The 15,888-nt window shown below is 36.6% G+C and overlaps 1 protein-coding gene across 1 annotated transcript; it reads right to left on the bottom strand.

Moving 5' to 3' along the window:
- LOC145781153 (uncharacterized) lies at positions 1-15,294 on the bottom strand. The gene is made up of 15 exons (XM_082592920.1): positions 15,048-15,294; positions 10,203-10,354; positions 7,095-7,234; positions 6,780-6,918; positions 6,258-6,411; positions 6,039-6,164; positions 5,730-5,812; positions 5,335-5,410; positions 4,980-5,107; positions 4,497-4,615; positions 4,075-4,152; positions 3,481-3,581; positions 2,469-2,537; positions 1,284-1,431; positions 1-761 (listed from the first exon to the last, which is right to left on the bottom strand). The coding sequence occupies exons 1-15, from the start codon at positions 15,243-15,245 to the stop codon at positions 685-687; spliced, it is 1,788 nt and encodes a 595-aa protein (XP_082449046.1). The 5' UTR covers positions 15,246-15,294; the 3' UTR covers positions 1-684.
- Between the last annotated feature and the right edge of the window lie 594 nt (positions 15,295-15,888).

Raw genomic sequence — 15,888 nt, 5'->3', positions numbered from 1 at the left:
AAAAAAACATGTTGCTTTTAACAACAGGTGATGAAATATTAAAATTAAGCTACAGTGAATGCACAATCAAAAGGGCAAAGAAAACGTGTATGGGATTGCAAAGTGTACGGTGCAGCATAGATCTATAATGAAAATATTGCAGCAACTGAAAAAACAAATTGAAAAGTTTTCGATGATCAAAAATGACTAAAATACGGTGATTGCATACGTATGTAACATAACTAAAAGCGTCAGCAAAAGCGTGAAGTGAGTAGCCTACATTTCCGTGGCAAATACACAAAGTTATAACAAAAAAAACATAAAAACCAAACTAAGCAATAAAACCAATGGAAGATTACTAAAGCAGAAGCAAATTGCACGGAAAAAATTAACTATCATAGCGAAAATCTTGCCTTCTTATGTCCAATATATAAATCCTGAACAAAACTGGTATATTCGCTGTGCAATCACAACGTATTTTCAGTGACATTAGATGAATACGTTTGGTGACATTGGATGATAGGCTAAGCTTTCGGTAGGCTAGGCTTTGTGCATCAGGTGAGGAAATTACAAAAAATGAACCATTAGCCTATCTGTGAAACACAGCAGCGACCAGGCCAATCTATAGAGTGAAATATTGGCTACAATGGTTGCAGACGATTCGTATAATCTCATAGCAGAAAATGTTGGTCCACGAGTTAGATTTCACTGGATGACACAAGCTTTGGATGTGGAAACGCCACGACCTTCTAACATATCTGATCTGAATATTGCAGCAGTACCTGTAATATAATGACACAAAACATTTAACGATTGCATTGTGTGCTGTGGCTGTGCGACGATGAAGCATTGCAGCTAAATCTTTTCTACTTAGAATATAATTCCTGAGCGAGCATTCTTGATGTACACGTTTTGTCGTTTTTACATGCTTCTAAACCTTTACCCAGCCTTTACCATGCTATTGCAAGCAGGTTATTATCCTTGTTTGAAAGGTCAGAAATAATATTTAACTGCACTGATAAATACCCGTTCGCTTGCAGATACAGTCAAGATGGTTTTGCCAGAAAGATAGAGCTAGTGGACAGATATTAGCTGACAACGCAAGCGGTAAGCCTAAAGGTACCGGTAGGCTAAATTTCAGTCGTAGCTGGTTTTCGAAGTGCTAATTTTGTAACAAGAACTTCTGATTTTATGACAAGAGCTACAGCTTTTCGTCATTAAACTTCACACTTTGTGCAAAACACCCACGATATACGTCCAGGACTCCATACATTGCAACGTGCTGGTTTAATGACGTCACTCACCCTGCTTTTTGATTATCATTTCCGCAATCTTGAGGTATTCGTAGAAATCGATGTTGTTCGACTGGTCTCTGTCGACCTCCATCATGGCTTCTCTCATCTCTCTCACCGTGACCTTTAACCCGCAAACATCCTGAATCACTTCATAGAGCTGAAACGAAGAATTTAAAGATGCTTTGTTTGTAAAATTTTGGCAAACTTACAATCCATGCTTGGACTTGACGTTGCCTCACTTGTACAAAAGGTTCATTTTTCAAAGAATTTTAATTATTTTTGTCAACTTTTTTCGAAGCCCTTTTCATGCAACGTTAGTTCAATGTCGAATCACAGGAAAAATACCATGCTTTGTCCAATTGACAAAAAAATTGCATATTGTGACGTAAAGTAAACGCCTTCAGTACGGTAGTAAACGCCTTCAGTAGAAGTCCAGCAAATATGTGTAGAAACATAATTGACCATTAATAATGCCTGGTTTGGGTTCAGAAAGAAAGATATTACTGGAAATAAATCGCAATATGATCAATTTACTGTATCTCATATTGTCATATACCAGTCCATGCATTTGCTTGTGTAACTATTTAATTAAAATCTCTTTGATGTTGGCGACAGTGTTTGATTAACGGACCCAGTGATTCCTGATCTTGTGTAGTCAGATCCCTGTTGTAAGTCTGACCAACCTCCTGTTGTAAGTCGGACGAACCCTCTGTTTTAAGTCTGACGAACTCCCTTTTATAAGTCTGAAGAACCCCTGTTGTAAGTCGGACAAACCCCTGTTGTAAGTCTAACGGGTCTCTGTCGAAATATGATCAAGTTTGCAAACCCCTAAACTTTTAAGAGTGACCCGAGTAATTTTCTTTGCAAAATTCCTCTTTGAAATAGAAATTTTCTTTTTATAATTAATCAACCCCATCAATGACCCTTAGGGCTTTTTTAACCCAGCCTCAGACAACTGAACTAAAGCGTAAATATTGTGGTTGTCATGGTGCTCATGTGATCAGTGATCACGTTAGAAACAGACCAGAAGTGAAAAATTAACAGCAAAATTACGAGGGAAACGAGGCTTACCGCATCAAAGTGGTAGTGGTGCAACAAAGCATTGTCACGGGCAGATTTGACAAAGTACTGGTAACAATGCACCAGTGCAAACAACCATGGATCCTATTCAAAGTAGACAATGGGATTACCCACCTCTGGCAAGTCAAGACTCAAGTCCTTGTTCTTGTCATATTTGCGAAAGTTGTCCCATTGTTCTGAAATCTAAACATGTCATTATGTAAGAGCGATGATGACATTACAAGGTTAGAGTACTGATTTGACAAATAAAACATACGAATCATCACTGGCTTTGAAACCTTTATTGCTTGAAAGTGGTTTGCTTTTCTGAGATTATTCAACATAAAGTAACGTTGCACTCTATATCATGGTCAGTGAAACAATTCGCCATAAAAAGCAACAAGTTCCGCTCTGCAGTACTCTAGCGCAAAAAAATTATGGTGTTTTGTAGGAACTACAGTATAACTAGACAATAAACATTAAACATTGTATGATGATAATCTTTCAACACATTTGCTCGATCTATTTCGTTTCGAATCAGTTTTCCTTAGACCTCACAAACCACCATAAATAAATTGAAAGTTTGTTTCAAACCTAAGTCATTTTTAACAGTTTTCAATTCTAGAATACAAATCAAGGATTCTGTTCGTCGTGGGCGGAGCTTGATCTATTGAATCTTGAAAAAAATCTTTATTTTAGAGATACTGACAACGTAAGTGTGCGGTCATTACCACAATCAAACCAGGCCCACTAGACAGAAGTTTACAAAAGTAAACAGAGAACCAGAGCAGAAACAATGCGTTGAGAGTGGAGTAAACATGTCGCTTTCTCAAGCATATTGACATAGTGATGCTTGAACACATAGTAATGGTAATAAAAGAGGATGACCTTCATTCGCAAACAACAGGTAACAACTTCAATCAAACTAACGCAGATGGACTGATTTTGATTTAAACCTTGACAGCAAATTCTGTCATTAAAATAAAGATTTTGCTGTCTAGTAAAAAATATCAACGTTAAAGAAAATAATCGTCACTGAAGAGCTGCGCTCGGTTGTTTGTGCAACAACAACTAATAAGTTCGGTTACGTTGATTTACCGTCGTCTGACGTTAGAATGGCATGAGTGAACAGTTTATGCCTGCTTACCTGGTCGGCGGTGAGGTATGGAAAATGGCGCATGATTAGCAATAGGTTGGCTCTACCAGTGGCCGGATTCACCAGCTGTGGGTGGGGAGTCTTGTTTGTATCTGGATGTGCCATGAGATCAAAATTAACCTTTCATGCAATAAACTACTTTCCGCATTCGACGGTTTCTCAACGTTAAAAACACTAACACATAATATTGAAAGACGAAGCGGAGGGGTACCTGCCGACATTTGTCGCGTTAGCCCATGATGCAAGAGGATGATCCAGAAAGGATACAAATTAATTTATAATTAAAAAATCAGCACACACGCAGTGAAAATTGCTTCGCAAGATCTTATTGTTTTAAGAAAATGTCTAAAAGACATTACATTATTGAAGGCATATATCAAAGCAGAAGATTTGCTCCAGTCTAGTTTTTACGACGCAAACTGCGGTATAGAATGCTCAAATTGCTTTCTTGTCGCAAGTACGACAACAACCAAACAACGAGACGACAAGATGGCCATGCTGCGACTCATACCGGTCGCGATCCAAGGATTTCACCTCTGTTACAACATATGCAATTGCTTGACTAGCCTTGTACAAACGCATCACCTGGTCTAGTTTGAACGATGGATGAGGATGTGTTCGTCTTTCGGAAATCAGCTCTAGCACTTGCAGGCCGGATGGCGTCTGCAAGAAAGAAATAATCCTGTTTGCCTCTACCAACCACACTACGTTCAGTAGCTCACAAATATGGTCAGTCGCGTATGCTATGACGCCAAAGGTTCAGACGAGCCAAAGATTGGAAAATCGACCGCAGTCAATTCTGTACCCCAAGCGTGAATGCCAAAGTCACATTTTACAACTCGATTATTTAACTATTTAACGTGATTCTGATCAATTACTCGATTTTGTAGCAATCATCAATTCATGAAGAGCCCTGTTGTTTTGCTTACTTCTGAGACAGTAGTTTCTGAAGTTAAACAAAAACTCAAGAAAAAGCATATTTGGAATGAAGCTCAGTGGCGACTAACCTGTCACAGGCGGCAATGCGCTTTGCATGCTGTGCGAACGGGGAAGGGACCTTGGAAGCGGCAAGTGTGTAGTGGAAACACTTGAAGCTAGTTTTGCAGGCGCAGCATGTGTGTTGTCACTGTAATGTAAAAAGACACTGCGGCTAACTAGAGCTCTAATGTTGCAAAAAGCATTCTCGTTGTGAAATATAGGTTAATGGATGAAAAATAATGCTAAAGACTAAGGTACGAGCGAACATCAAATACTTTAAAAGAGCAAAAAGTTGATTAATTGACTGAACACACAGGCAGCTGACCGTGGTGCAAATGTTTGTGGCGGATATCTGATTTAACCGAACTGGCACTGAGCAATCTTACTGCATAACTACTAACTAGCAATGATCGTCTTGAAATTATTAACAAAGTCCATAAGGACGAGCGGTCAAGCTAAAACCCAAGAAAGCAATGTGACTTGAATGACAAAGCATTTAAAATGTCAGTTACCTCTTGGATTTATTTTCTAACGACGAAACATGCTCAATGTTCGTCTTAGAGTACTGTGGAGGTAGACTTCCTTCTATCTCGGTCAGCTTTCCTTTAACGCAAGCTTCATGAAGAACCCGCAGCATCGCCTGGAGTAAAAAAAAGTATTGATCTAATGCTCAAGTATATACCTTATTTGGAAATATAATAAAACCCTATCAAACTAAATAGACGGGTTCGATATTGTATATCAGGGCTAGCGCAACACATCGTGAGTACATTAAAAAATCAGAAACTGATGCATTAGAAAACTTTTGAATCAGTTCATAGGGGTTTGAACATTAAAATTTTTGCCGGCAGGGCAGCACAAAATCACCTGAAACTTAACGTTGTGCTGGTCTGGGCTGAATCCCTTGCCCGGATTGTCATGCTCCAACTTGTCGAGTATGTACCTGTCGAAGGAAAAGAAGAAGGAAAGTTGGAAATAAGAAAGCATCCGCAGAACTCATGTTGTTTTGGTAAACCACAAAAGTAACGGAGTCAAGAATTTATCTGGCTTTACTCACCGGCACGTTTGATCGATAGTGATATGATTCTCAAGGCGCGAGTCAGTCAATTTTTGTAACGTTATGCTACTTTAGTTAGAATTATATAACTAACTCCTTACTGATATACACTGGTTGTCCAATGTCCAGTCAACCTGTTGTGGTGGAAAAGTTGAAAATGCCTACAGCCCTACATAGACAAAACAGAACACCAACAAAAACTGACTTGAAGTCGTGTTGCAGTCCTTGCAGGCAACCGGACATACGGCGTTGCTGGTCGGTTAGCTCCTTACGAATGCTGTGGACTTTCTACAAAGAAAAAGTTCATTTCAGTTGAAACTCAACGTCGAAAATGATCGAGCCCTAGATCACTTTAAATTCAAGATCTTCCAATGCGAAACAAATTAAGTGAACATATGTCTGAAAAGTGAATAAATAACTTAGGCTTTCAAAAGGTAAAAGGTTGAACAACAAAAATGATAAGGGGTAAACAAATCTATTATCTTCTGCGGAAAAGCTACTCCATTGGACAAACCTGTTCTCGAAGGAATAATTGCTGCTGTAAATGATCAAGTTTCTCATGCAAGTAATTGTTTGGTGATGTGCTGCTGGTGGGAAGTTTGTTTTTCAGTTTCAACTTCTTCACTTCGGCTTCCAGTTTCTGAATAAAGTTTACGAAGTCAAATATTCACAATCCAATCAATCCGACTGTAGCAGTCACATTCTATGGTACAGCAGACGACAGTTTTCTTACACTTATTTTAGACGTTAGATTTTCACAGTTTTTTTTATGCTCAGCGCGTTCCGATTCCAAGCGTGTGGTGACCGCATCAACTTCAAGAATGTGTTTGTTCGCAACTTCATCCAGGTCCTGTTGCCAGGTCATCACTGATGAGAGTCTTTCTAATCTGATGAAAACATCATCATGTTTGGTGTACGTCTTCTTAACATAAACAAAACAAGACCGAACTTGATTGCAGGATTTCACAGACAAAACCACATATCAAAAAAAATCATTACAGTATTAAAGTTTTAAAAAGGTTGCCTGAGCAGTTTCATAACTATCGGTGCATTCTTTTGAATGGTTTAGTCCAATTTACAAACACAAACAGTCAGCAAGAAATTACCAGCGGCAACTACTTTTGAGTTTAGAAATCACATTACAAACTTCTTAAATGGTCAGCGATATGGCATCAAGATGCAGTGAGATACACCTCAGATGGACATGCACATCTGAGAATGTCAGTATGGTTGAAATGTTAAATATGCAACTGACTTTAACATTTTACTCTGTGCAGTGCTCAGTTCTTCCTTCAGCTTGTCATGACTGGAGGCCCACAGTTCTTTTTCTCTTCTAAAATCGTTTAGTTTCTTATGAGATAATTTAATCTCCTCTTCCTTTTTCTCGAGATCACCTTGGAATGACGGAGATTCAAATTCAAGTATACAGTTAGACGGATACATAAATGATGCAATACAGAGAAATGTAAATCAAAACATTATCTTTCAAACACTCAAACAGCGATGATTGCAGTAAATCACAATGTTGCAGACACACTCAAGATTTTCTAGAAACTTTGAATGCACTTACCTTTCGCTGCTACGAGCTGATGATACAAGCTGGTTTCTTTAGCTGACCTTCTTTTCAAAGACTGCAGCAAAGTATCCTTGCACATGTCAAATGCAACAAGTAAACTCTTCAAAAATCTGTCAGCTTCCACACGACTATACCTGCAAAGATTGATGCATTTTTGGGATAGCTGTAATACACAGTGTGTAATACAGTAAGCTGCGCCCTTTTGGGGTAAACTTTTAATTTCAATTGGGGGGATATCTAAATATCTGTGTATGCCTGAAAAATGAAGGCATGCAAAAAAAAATTTTTTTCATTAATGTTTAGACCCTGCTGTCGGTCCGGGAACATTTGCAAGTTACCAGAAATTTGAAATCCTCATAAAATCTTAATCTTTTGTGCTAGGTAGGGCATGTTGGTATTCATTTCTATTGTTTTTGGATAATTAATCCATTTATTAAGTTTACAGACAAATTTAGACATGTTTTAAAATTTTAATTTTTGCAACGGTGACATATTTTCTTGCATTTTATGTAAATTTGTGTAGTTTCTGAAGGTTATGATCGTAGCAAGTTGGATTTACTGGTTCACATTCTGAAGCAATATAAATAGACTCATTAGTTAAACATTTTAACAGAAACAATGGCTAAGGAAGTCCAGATGAAAAAATAGTATTATAATTCTTATATTTATGTAACAAATTACATCACAGACATGTAAGTATATATGTTGTTTCTCCACCCATTAACTTGATTTTGATTTTATCTTCCAGGAAACTACGAAATATACCTACCTGACTTATTCTATTGAATGTATTGTATATATTAGCTGAGTGTAAAAACGGCATAACGATCTTCATTCTTCAATAAAGGATGATTCTTTAGAAATAGGAAAGTGTGAGTCACTGAAAACATCCGAAATTACGCTTCGCTTGAATGTACTGAGATATTTCTCTATCTCCGCACATTTCAATTTATGAATTCCACAACATCTAGTCAACTGCACAATTAACTCTACGAAGCTGGGTTTTTTTTCGGTCATTGACCGAGTTTTTTGCAAAATGTCCGAAAAAAATATAGTCAATTCGGTCAAAATGTCCGAAAAAATATATAGTCCATTCGGTCAAAATGTCCGAAAAAAACGTTTCTCAGCGAAACTTAATGTTGTAGCTAGTCAGGAAGTGCAAATTTTGGTTTGTATCAGGTACTTGAAAGGAAATATTTTCATCAGAAAAAATGATCAAAATTAATAAAAAATGACCGAATTTTTTCAAGTCATTTCGGACACATGACCGAAAAGTCTCAGCGAAAAAAAAAAACGAGCTACGAAGACATCATCAACATATATTCATCTGCATCTATAGCAGCCACAAAGTGCAAGAAGACCATCATAGACCAAATAAAAGAGCTTGAAACCAAAAGACAGACTGTGAACAAAAACAAGATTAACCAGTAGATTTTTAGGTTCAATAAATTTTTTTAGGAAGTCTTAACTTTAAACTTTGTATTCTACAGGAAAATGTGTTGCTGAAGGTGTCGTGGATCATCTAACCTCAATAAAAGTTAACATATTCTAACATATGTGTAATTTGAGATGGTACAAACTCTAATACTGGCTGGAAAGATGGTTCAATGGCCCATATCGAAAGAAGTATAGGAAGACCTTGTCAGCGTGTAGTTCGCTTACTTCACCACTGCGAGTTACCACTTCGCAAACTTTTTGAACACATTGATGGATCAACTTCAGGGTCAAACAGTTTTATTGGCCCAATCGGAAAAATGGAAATGGAGCCAACACTATTTGAACCTAAGAATCTGCTGGTTATTCTTGTTTTTGTTCAGTCTTTCTTTTGGTTTCAAGCTCTTTTATTTGGTCTATGATGGTCTTCTTGCACTTTGTGGCTGCTATAGATGCAGATGAATATATATTGATGATGTCTGCGTAGAGTTGATTGTGCAGTTGACTAGATGTTTTGGAATTCATAAATTGAAATGTGCGGAGATAGAGAAAATATCTGAGAAAATTCAAACAAAGTGGAAGTTCGGATGTTTTCAGTGACTCATACTTTTCTATTTCTAAAGGATCATCCTTTATTGAAGATTGTTATGCCATTCTTACACTCAGCTAATACAATACATTCAATAGAATAACTCAGGTAGGTATATTTCGTAGTATCCTGGCAAGTAAAGTCGGAATCAAGTTAATGGGTGGAGAAACAACATACATACTTACATGCCTGTAATGTAATTTGTTACATAAATATAAGAATTATAATACTATTTTTTCATCTGGACTTCCTTAGCCATTGTTTCTGTTAAAATGTTTAACTAATGAGTCTATTTATATTGCTTCAGAATGTGAACCAGTAAATCCAACTTGCTACTATCATAACCTTCAGAAACCACAAAAATTTACATAATATGCAAGAAAATATGTTACCATTGCAAAAATTAAAATTTTAAAACATGTCTAAATTAGTCTGTAAACTTAATAAATGGATTAATTATCCAAAAACAATAGAAATGAATACCAACATGCCCTACCTAGCACAAAAGATTAAGATTTTATGAGGATTTCAAAATTCCGGAAACCTGCAAATGTTCCGGGGCCGACAGCAGGGTCTAAACATTGACGAAAAAAAAATTTTTTTTGCATGCTTTCATTTTTCAGGCATACACAGATATTTAGATATCCCCCCAATTGAAATTAAAAATTTACCCCAAAAGGGCGCAGCTTAAATACAGTGCTGTAATACACATTAATCGTGTGTATACACACATTTAATGAAGTTGGACAAAATACATTTTCCGTTAAAAAAAACACTTTTAAACAGAAGATACAAGCAAGAAGTACATTATCTTCTTATGTTGTGCAAATTTTAAAAAATCTAATCAATTTTTTTCTTACAATTTGCTTAAAATGGCAAATTTTTCTAAAATATTGAGACAACCATAAATCAAATTGTCACAAAAAAAAAACTATTATAAACTAAATTTGAAAACTTAGCACTGCAAATAATAAAATAGATTAGTTATGAATGCATATAAAAGCACAAAAATTCAAAAACAACAAACAGAGCATTACTGTAAAACACTGTACTTGTCAAAAGCAAAAAAAAAACCTCACTTTATAGCAAAGCCATGCTGACTTGTGGTTCGAATATTAGGTTTTGCTGAATGAAGGTGGGCACTGATTGATCTGTGTAAATTGCTTCCGTCTGAAAATGATGAGCTCCACCACAGGTATCTATCATGGATTCCTTTAAACTGCTTTTCATCCTGCAAGAATTAAGCATAGCAACACATACTGCTACGGTAATCCACTTTCAGAGTTAATTTTTCTTAACTCCAAATCTACAAGAAAAGAAACTACTGCATGAAGAAAATTAACAACTATGATACCATTACATTTTTTTATTACAATGTAAGATGTTTTGCTAATAACGCAGCAACAGTTTACCTACCTTATTTTTCTAATTAAAAACCGCTTTGATACCATTACTAACGTATAATACTTCTTATAACTTACAACAGATGAGTTTTTTATTTGGCCAACTCACTAATCTTTGCAAATTTTAAAAGTGGCCACATAAATGCCAAGGTCTTACAAGTTAAGTGCTGTTTCAGGTGAAAAGTTTTTCCTGATTGTAATGTAAGACAGTGAGTGTCACTGATCATGCAAGTTTTTACTTTGTTTACTTGAAAAAGCCAAATCCTAGTTAGTCATGAGATAAGAAGCAACAGTTGGTGGTCTTTTGAAGACAGTACTGGCTGAAGATTTTAATTTCTTTTCTTTGTGGATGGCGGTTAATACGTTTGTGAACAACAACACGAGGCGAATATATCTTTGCTTTGGTCGCCTCATTTATGAATGAAGAGGGATTAGAGTGGGCCTGAAAACTATCAAAGCATTTTTGGATTTCAAGAGAAGTTTATTGACATTCAGCGCAACAGTGTATTGATGAACTGTTTTAAGAAAGAAACCCTTGGTCAATTCTGGACAAAAGTCAAGAATGAAAAGACTGTTGTTGGCACGCACGCAGTAAAAGCTCACTTGCCATTTGTTACTACCTGCTTGTGTGAAAGCAAGTTTTCTGCGCTCACTCACACCAAAACAAAGGAGAAAAATTGTCTTCAGCCTGAAGATGACATGAGATTGACACTGAGCAAGATAGCTCCTAATTTTGACAAGTTGTTGAAACAATACAAAGTCAAGGCTCACATTAATTAAATTCGACATTTTGTTGTTATGTTTAATTGTGGTATATATGAGTGTGACTCATTTTTTCATGCTTACAAAACATTGTGCAAAACGTAGTTTTGGAAATAGGGTCGCCAAATCTTCACTATTAATTTAACCTTAATTTTGGGTCGCCACAAATAAAGGTTGAGAAGCACTGGCCTAAGGTAAAGATCAATACGTTTTCTGTTACAGTATTTATATTATGTTCACAAACAATAACCGTGATTAATAAGAATTCAAAACATTCCATTTAGTAGGGGAGACCGGGGCAAGTTGAGCAGGTTTTTTTTTAAATCTAAATTTTTTTTATTTTACTAACTTTTTCGAAGACTCAAGTATTGCATTTCAAAAACATGTTAATAAGCCAAGTTTTAAGACAAAAACTGGTTGGTTTTATTTATTATTTTGCACTGTATTCAAGTTTAAGTAACGATTGCACTACTTGCCCCGGATTATTTTCTGGGGCAAGTTGTGCAACACCATGGTGGGAAAGCTGTGTAGCACCATGGGGTAAGTTGAGCAACATTAGTGCCAGGGGCAAGTTGAGCAACATTAGTGCCAGGGGCAAGTTGAGCAACATATTACGACCATATTACAGTTGCACAACTTGCCCCGTTATCAATTGCACAACTTGCCCCATTTACACTTTTTTTTAAAGAACAAAAAATTTCAAGAAAACTAACAAATGTACAAAAAAATTTTACCTGCGAAAATACAACTACATCACATGTCTACTGACCCCTGCTGCTAAAGTTTGACTAGTTCTATTGTGCATCCAAAAAATCAAAATTTCGTTTGCATCCGAATTTAGATCCGAAGACCTAAACACCTTATATCGTTGATCAAGCCTAACCTACCCAAAAAACTGATAACTGCAATTCACGTGTTTCAAAGGCATTATAGGTAAAATATAATAATGGCGTTAAAGATTCATTACGCTCTTTATTTCCTTTCAAACGGGGACTTGCACAACTTGCCCCGGTCTCCCCTATTACAGTAAGTGCTCTCAGTTAAGGAACACAAATGGAGCTTTGAATTTAGAAGACTTTGCGTCAGGCGATTGTAAGGGATGTAAAATTAATAGGCTGTGGCTATATTTACACTATAGTGTAATAGTAGTCTCAATAGTGTTGCCAGATAAGGAATTCTGCCCTAATTTGAGACAAGTTTAAAGCTGTTGAAATGAAAAACTTGTATTTTGGAAAAAAAATTTTAGTCCCGGGCAAAGATCACAACCCTAATCTTATTCCTAACTCCAACCCTTACCTTAACCCTTCCTAACTTTAATCCTAACTCTGGCAACACCTGATTGTAACCATGGCATTAAGTGTGGAAAAATAGCCGCTTCCAAATTAATAACTTTTCGAAAAATGCAAATTAAAATAGTGTGAAGTAGAAGTTTTTTCTGATTATTCTTTGCACATTCTAATGGGAGCAATCTTTTAGGCGCTGGTCTAATAGGCGCGCACACTGTGGCGTCTGGATATTTAGGTGCGGAGCACTGTGGCGCCCGGTCATTTAGGTGCTATTCCTAGTAAAGTATGTAGATTGTATCAGCATGGCAGCTTGCCAGAAAATTATATCATGGCTTCCGTGAGTGAAGCTGCTTAAACCAGCAATGCTTTTCACACAAAATGTTTCTCGATTAAAAAGACTGTAGGCTAAATTAGGTAAACTGTTTGCTTAAAATTTTCAAAATTTTTTCCATAATCATTCTGCTGTTCCTCCTAAAGCATTGCGCGCAGAAACGAAGTAAAATTTTTCTCATGTGCAGAATTGTTTTGGCATTCGATTAAACTACATATATTTTCAAATTATTGTATCATGCTTGGGTAGTAAAGATTATAATAAAGTACACTTTTCTGCCAATTTTTAATTTTTTTATAAATTAGAAAAAACACCGTATGGAAAGTTGCTAGTTGTACATTGAATGTTTTAAATTTTATTGCAAAGCTTTGCATCTTCGGATAGCTGAAGATGTATGCTTTTATTTGATGTCAAGATTGTGCGTCTACGTCGATCACATGAGATGTTTTTATGGCGTAAATACAACAGATTTGTGTGAAAAATGTCTGGTTATTTAGATTAAACGTCTTGACCTCGGTGGTTGCGAAAGAGTTAAGTCAAATAATAACTACACTAAACATCAGTAAAAAAAATCATACCTTAGCCTATATTGAAGCGGGTGGTTAAAATTTTGGTGTGCAGTGCCTGACTTTGCAAGTAGCCTAGGCTACAGCAAAGAACCCACAGCAAGCTCTTTTGTTTGAGAAGGTAGGCTACACGAGGTGGAAGGATGAAGATTTTTATTAAACAATTAATAAATACGGAAAATGCGCAATCAAACACTGCAATGTATACATGAAGCCATCAGCAGCAATTTTTTCACGATTACGTGAAGTTGAAGTAGTCGAAGCTGCCATATCAATCTTTGCTTTATGATGTGGCAAACTTACCAAACTTTTTGGTGCAAATGAAGTGCTCAGATCCAACATCGGCATATATGCAGGGCAATTAGACCAGTAGATCACCTGATCTCCACAGGACACGTACTTCTGGAGTAGAAGTTGCCGGTTTAAAGGCGCAGCTTTGTGCAATCTGTTACCTTTAATAATTACTTCTACTTGAGACGGATAGATCGTGTGGAGTTGAGGTGCGTGAAAACGCTCTACTACTCTTGATATTAGCACATTTCTACAGGACATTTGCAATGCATCCTGAACACAAGTTGCAGCCAGATGGAACTTTACTTAATCTGTTATCTTTCACAATTACTTCTGTTCGGGATGGATTGGCCATGTGACGAGAACGCGTAAGACGCTCTACTACTGTTCACATGAATAAATTTCTGCAGGGCATATAGGCTACACCTTGGCTACAAGTTGCAAGCATAATGGTGAGACTTCGCTCGTTATTAAACCTAGTCGGGGTTTTGACGGAAAACTAAGTTACTCTTCACTCAAGCCTACCGCCAGTTGAATACAGGCTACGGTACATTTTTTACTGATGTTTAATGTACCGGTAGTTATTATTTGACCTAACTAAAAGTGAACTCATACATGTTCGGAAACTTGAATAATTTATTGATAAAGCTTTCGCCGACGCAAACCTGGACTAACAAGAAATAAATGCTGAACACGCGCATTAAAAAAAACAACATATTTTTCTGTTCAATTTAACATTTTATGTGAAAATCATTGCCGGTTTAAGCAGCTTCACTCACGAAAGTCATAACATATTTTTCTGTTCAATATAACATTTTGTGTGAAAATCATTGCCGGTTTAAGCAGCTTCACTCACTGAAGCCATGACATATTTTTCTGTTCAATATAACAATTTGTGTGAAAATCATTCCCGGTTTAAGCAGCTTCACCCATATATTTTTTCTGTTGAATATAACATTTTGTGTGAAAAAGCATTGCTGGTTTAAGCAACTTCACTCACTGAAGCCATGACCAACAACGCACACGCATTAACAAAACAATATATTTTCCTGTTCAATATAATATTTTGTGTGAAAAGCATTGCCCTACGCCCCTACCTGCTAAGCTGATACAATCTACATACTTTACTAGGAATAGCACCTAAATGAACGGGCGCCACAGTGCTCTGCACCTAAATATCCAGACGCCACAGTGTGCACGGCTGCACGCCTATTAGACCAGCGCCTAACTGTTAGCGCCTAAAAGACGTGGACCCATTCTAACTGTTGTGTAATCTTAAACTTACCAAAGCATAAAATTGTTGTGTCATATTTATGTATGATTCAGGGGGACTTCCATTTTTCATCTCCACTACTGTTGCCACAGCATCCAAGAGACACACAACAGCAGATCTTATGTCATACACATGGTCAACAGTGAACTCGGTTTGTGGAGGTTCCATCTGTACCAAGCTTGTCACACTTTGCAACTTTCTTCTATTCATCTTTTTAAAGCCTTCCTACTAAGCCCAGTTAAACCAAGAAACTATGTACTTATATATTTAGTCTGATAGTGAACATTATATATTAAGCTTAAGTCATTTATTTTTTAATGCATAGATTATTAGACTATAAACAAATGCAAATTAAGTTATATTACCGTACGGTATATATTATAGTTAAGAACACAAAAAATTAGTTTGGTGCAGAACATTCATAGGCTGTCCAATCGATTTGGAGTCATGGTGGAACGCAAACAATTTTTCACAAGTTTTAGTGTGCTAAAACTACATTCTCCACTAATCATTGGAAACAATTAGGTAATTTATACTACAATAGGGTAAGTTAAAATATTCACATTTATAGTAGTAAAAATGAATCCCCTCAAAGGTGAAAACACGAAAAAACTAAGCTACCGCACTCATTTTTCCTTTACAATGTTATGCTAGGGGGTAAAGTTGCCCAACTTCCTCCCTCTCGGAGCCCATGTTACCAGGAATAACCTATCAAAGCTTTGTCAGTCCGAAGATTTCAAACCAACTAACCACAACAACACCACAGTAACCTAAATTGTTGTGCTATTATCATACTACCTAGTTTGTTGTAAAAAAATTCCTGTTATGCTTTATATAGACTGCAAGTTTCTAT

The sequence above is a fragment of the Aplidium turbinatum genome, chromosome 12 (genome assembly GCF_918807975.1).
Source record: "Aplidium turbinatum chromosome 12, kaAplTurb1.1, whole genome shotgun sequence".
NCBI lineage: Eukaryota > Metazoa > Chordata > Ascidiacea > Aplousobranchia > Polyclinidae > Aplidium > Aplidium turbinatum.
This window is presented reverse-complemented; position numbering and strand designations above follow the sequence as displayed.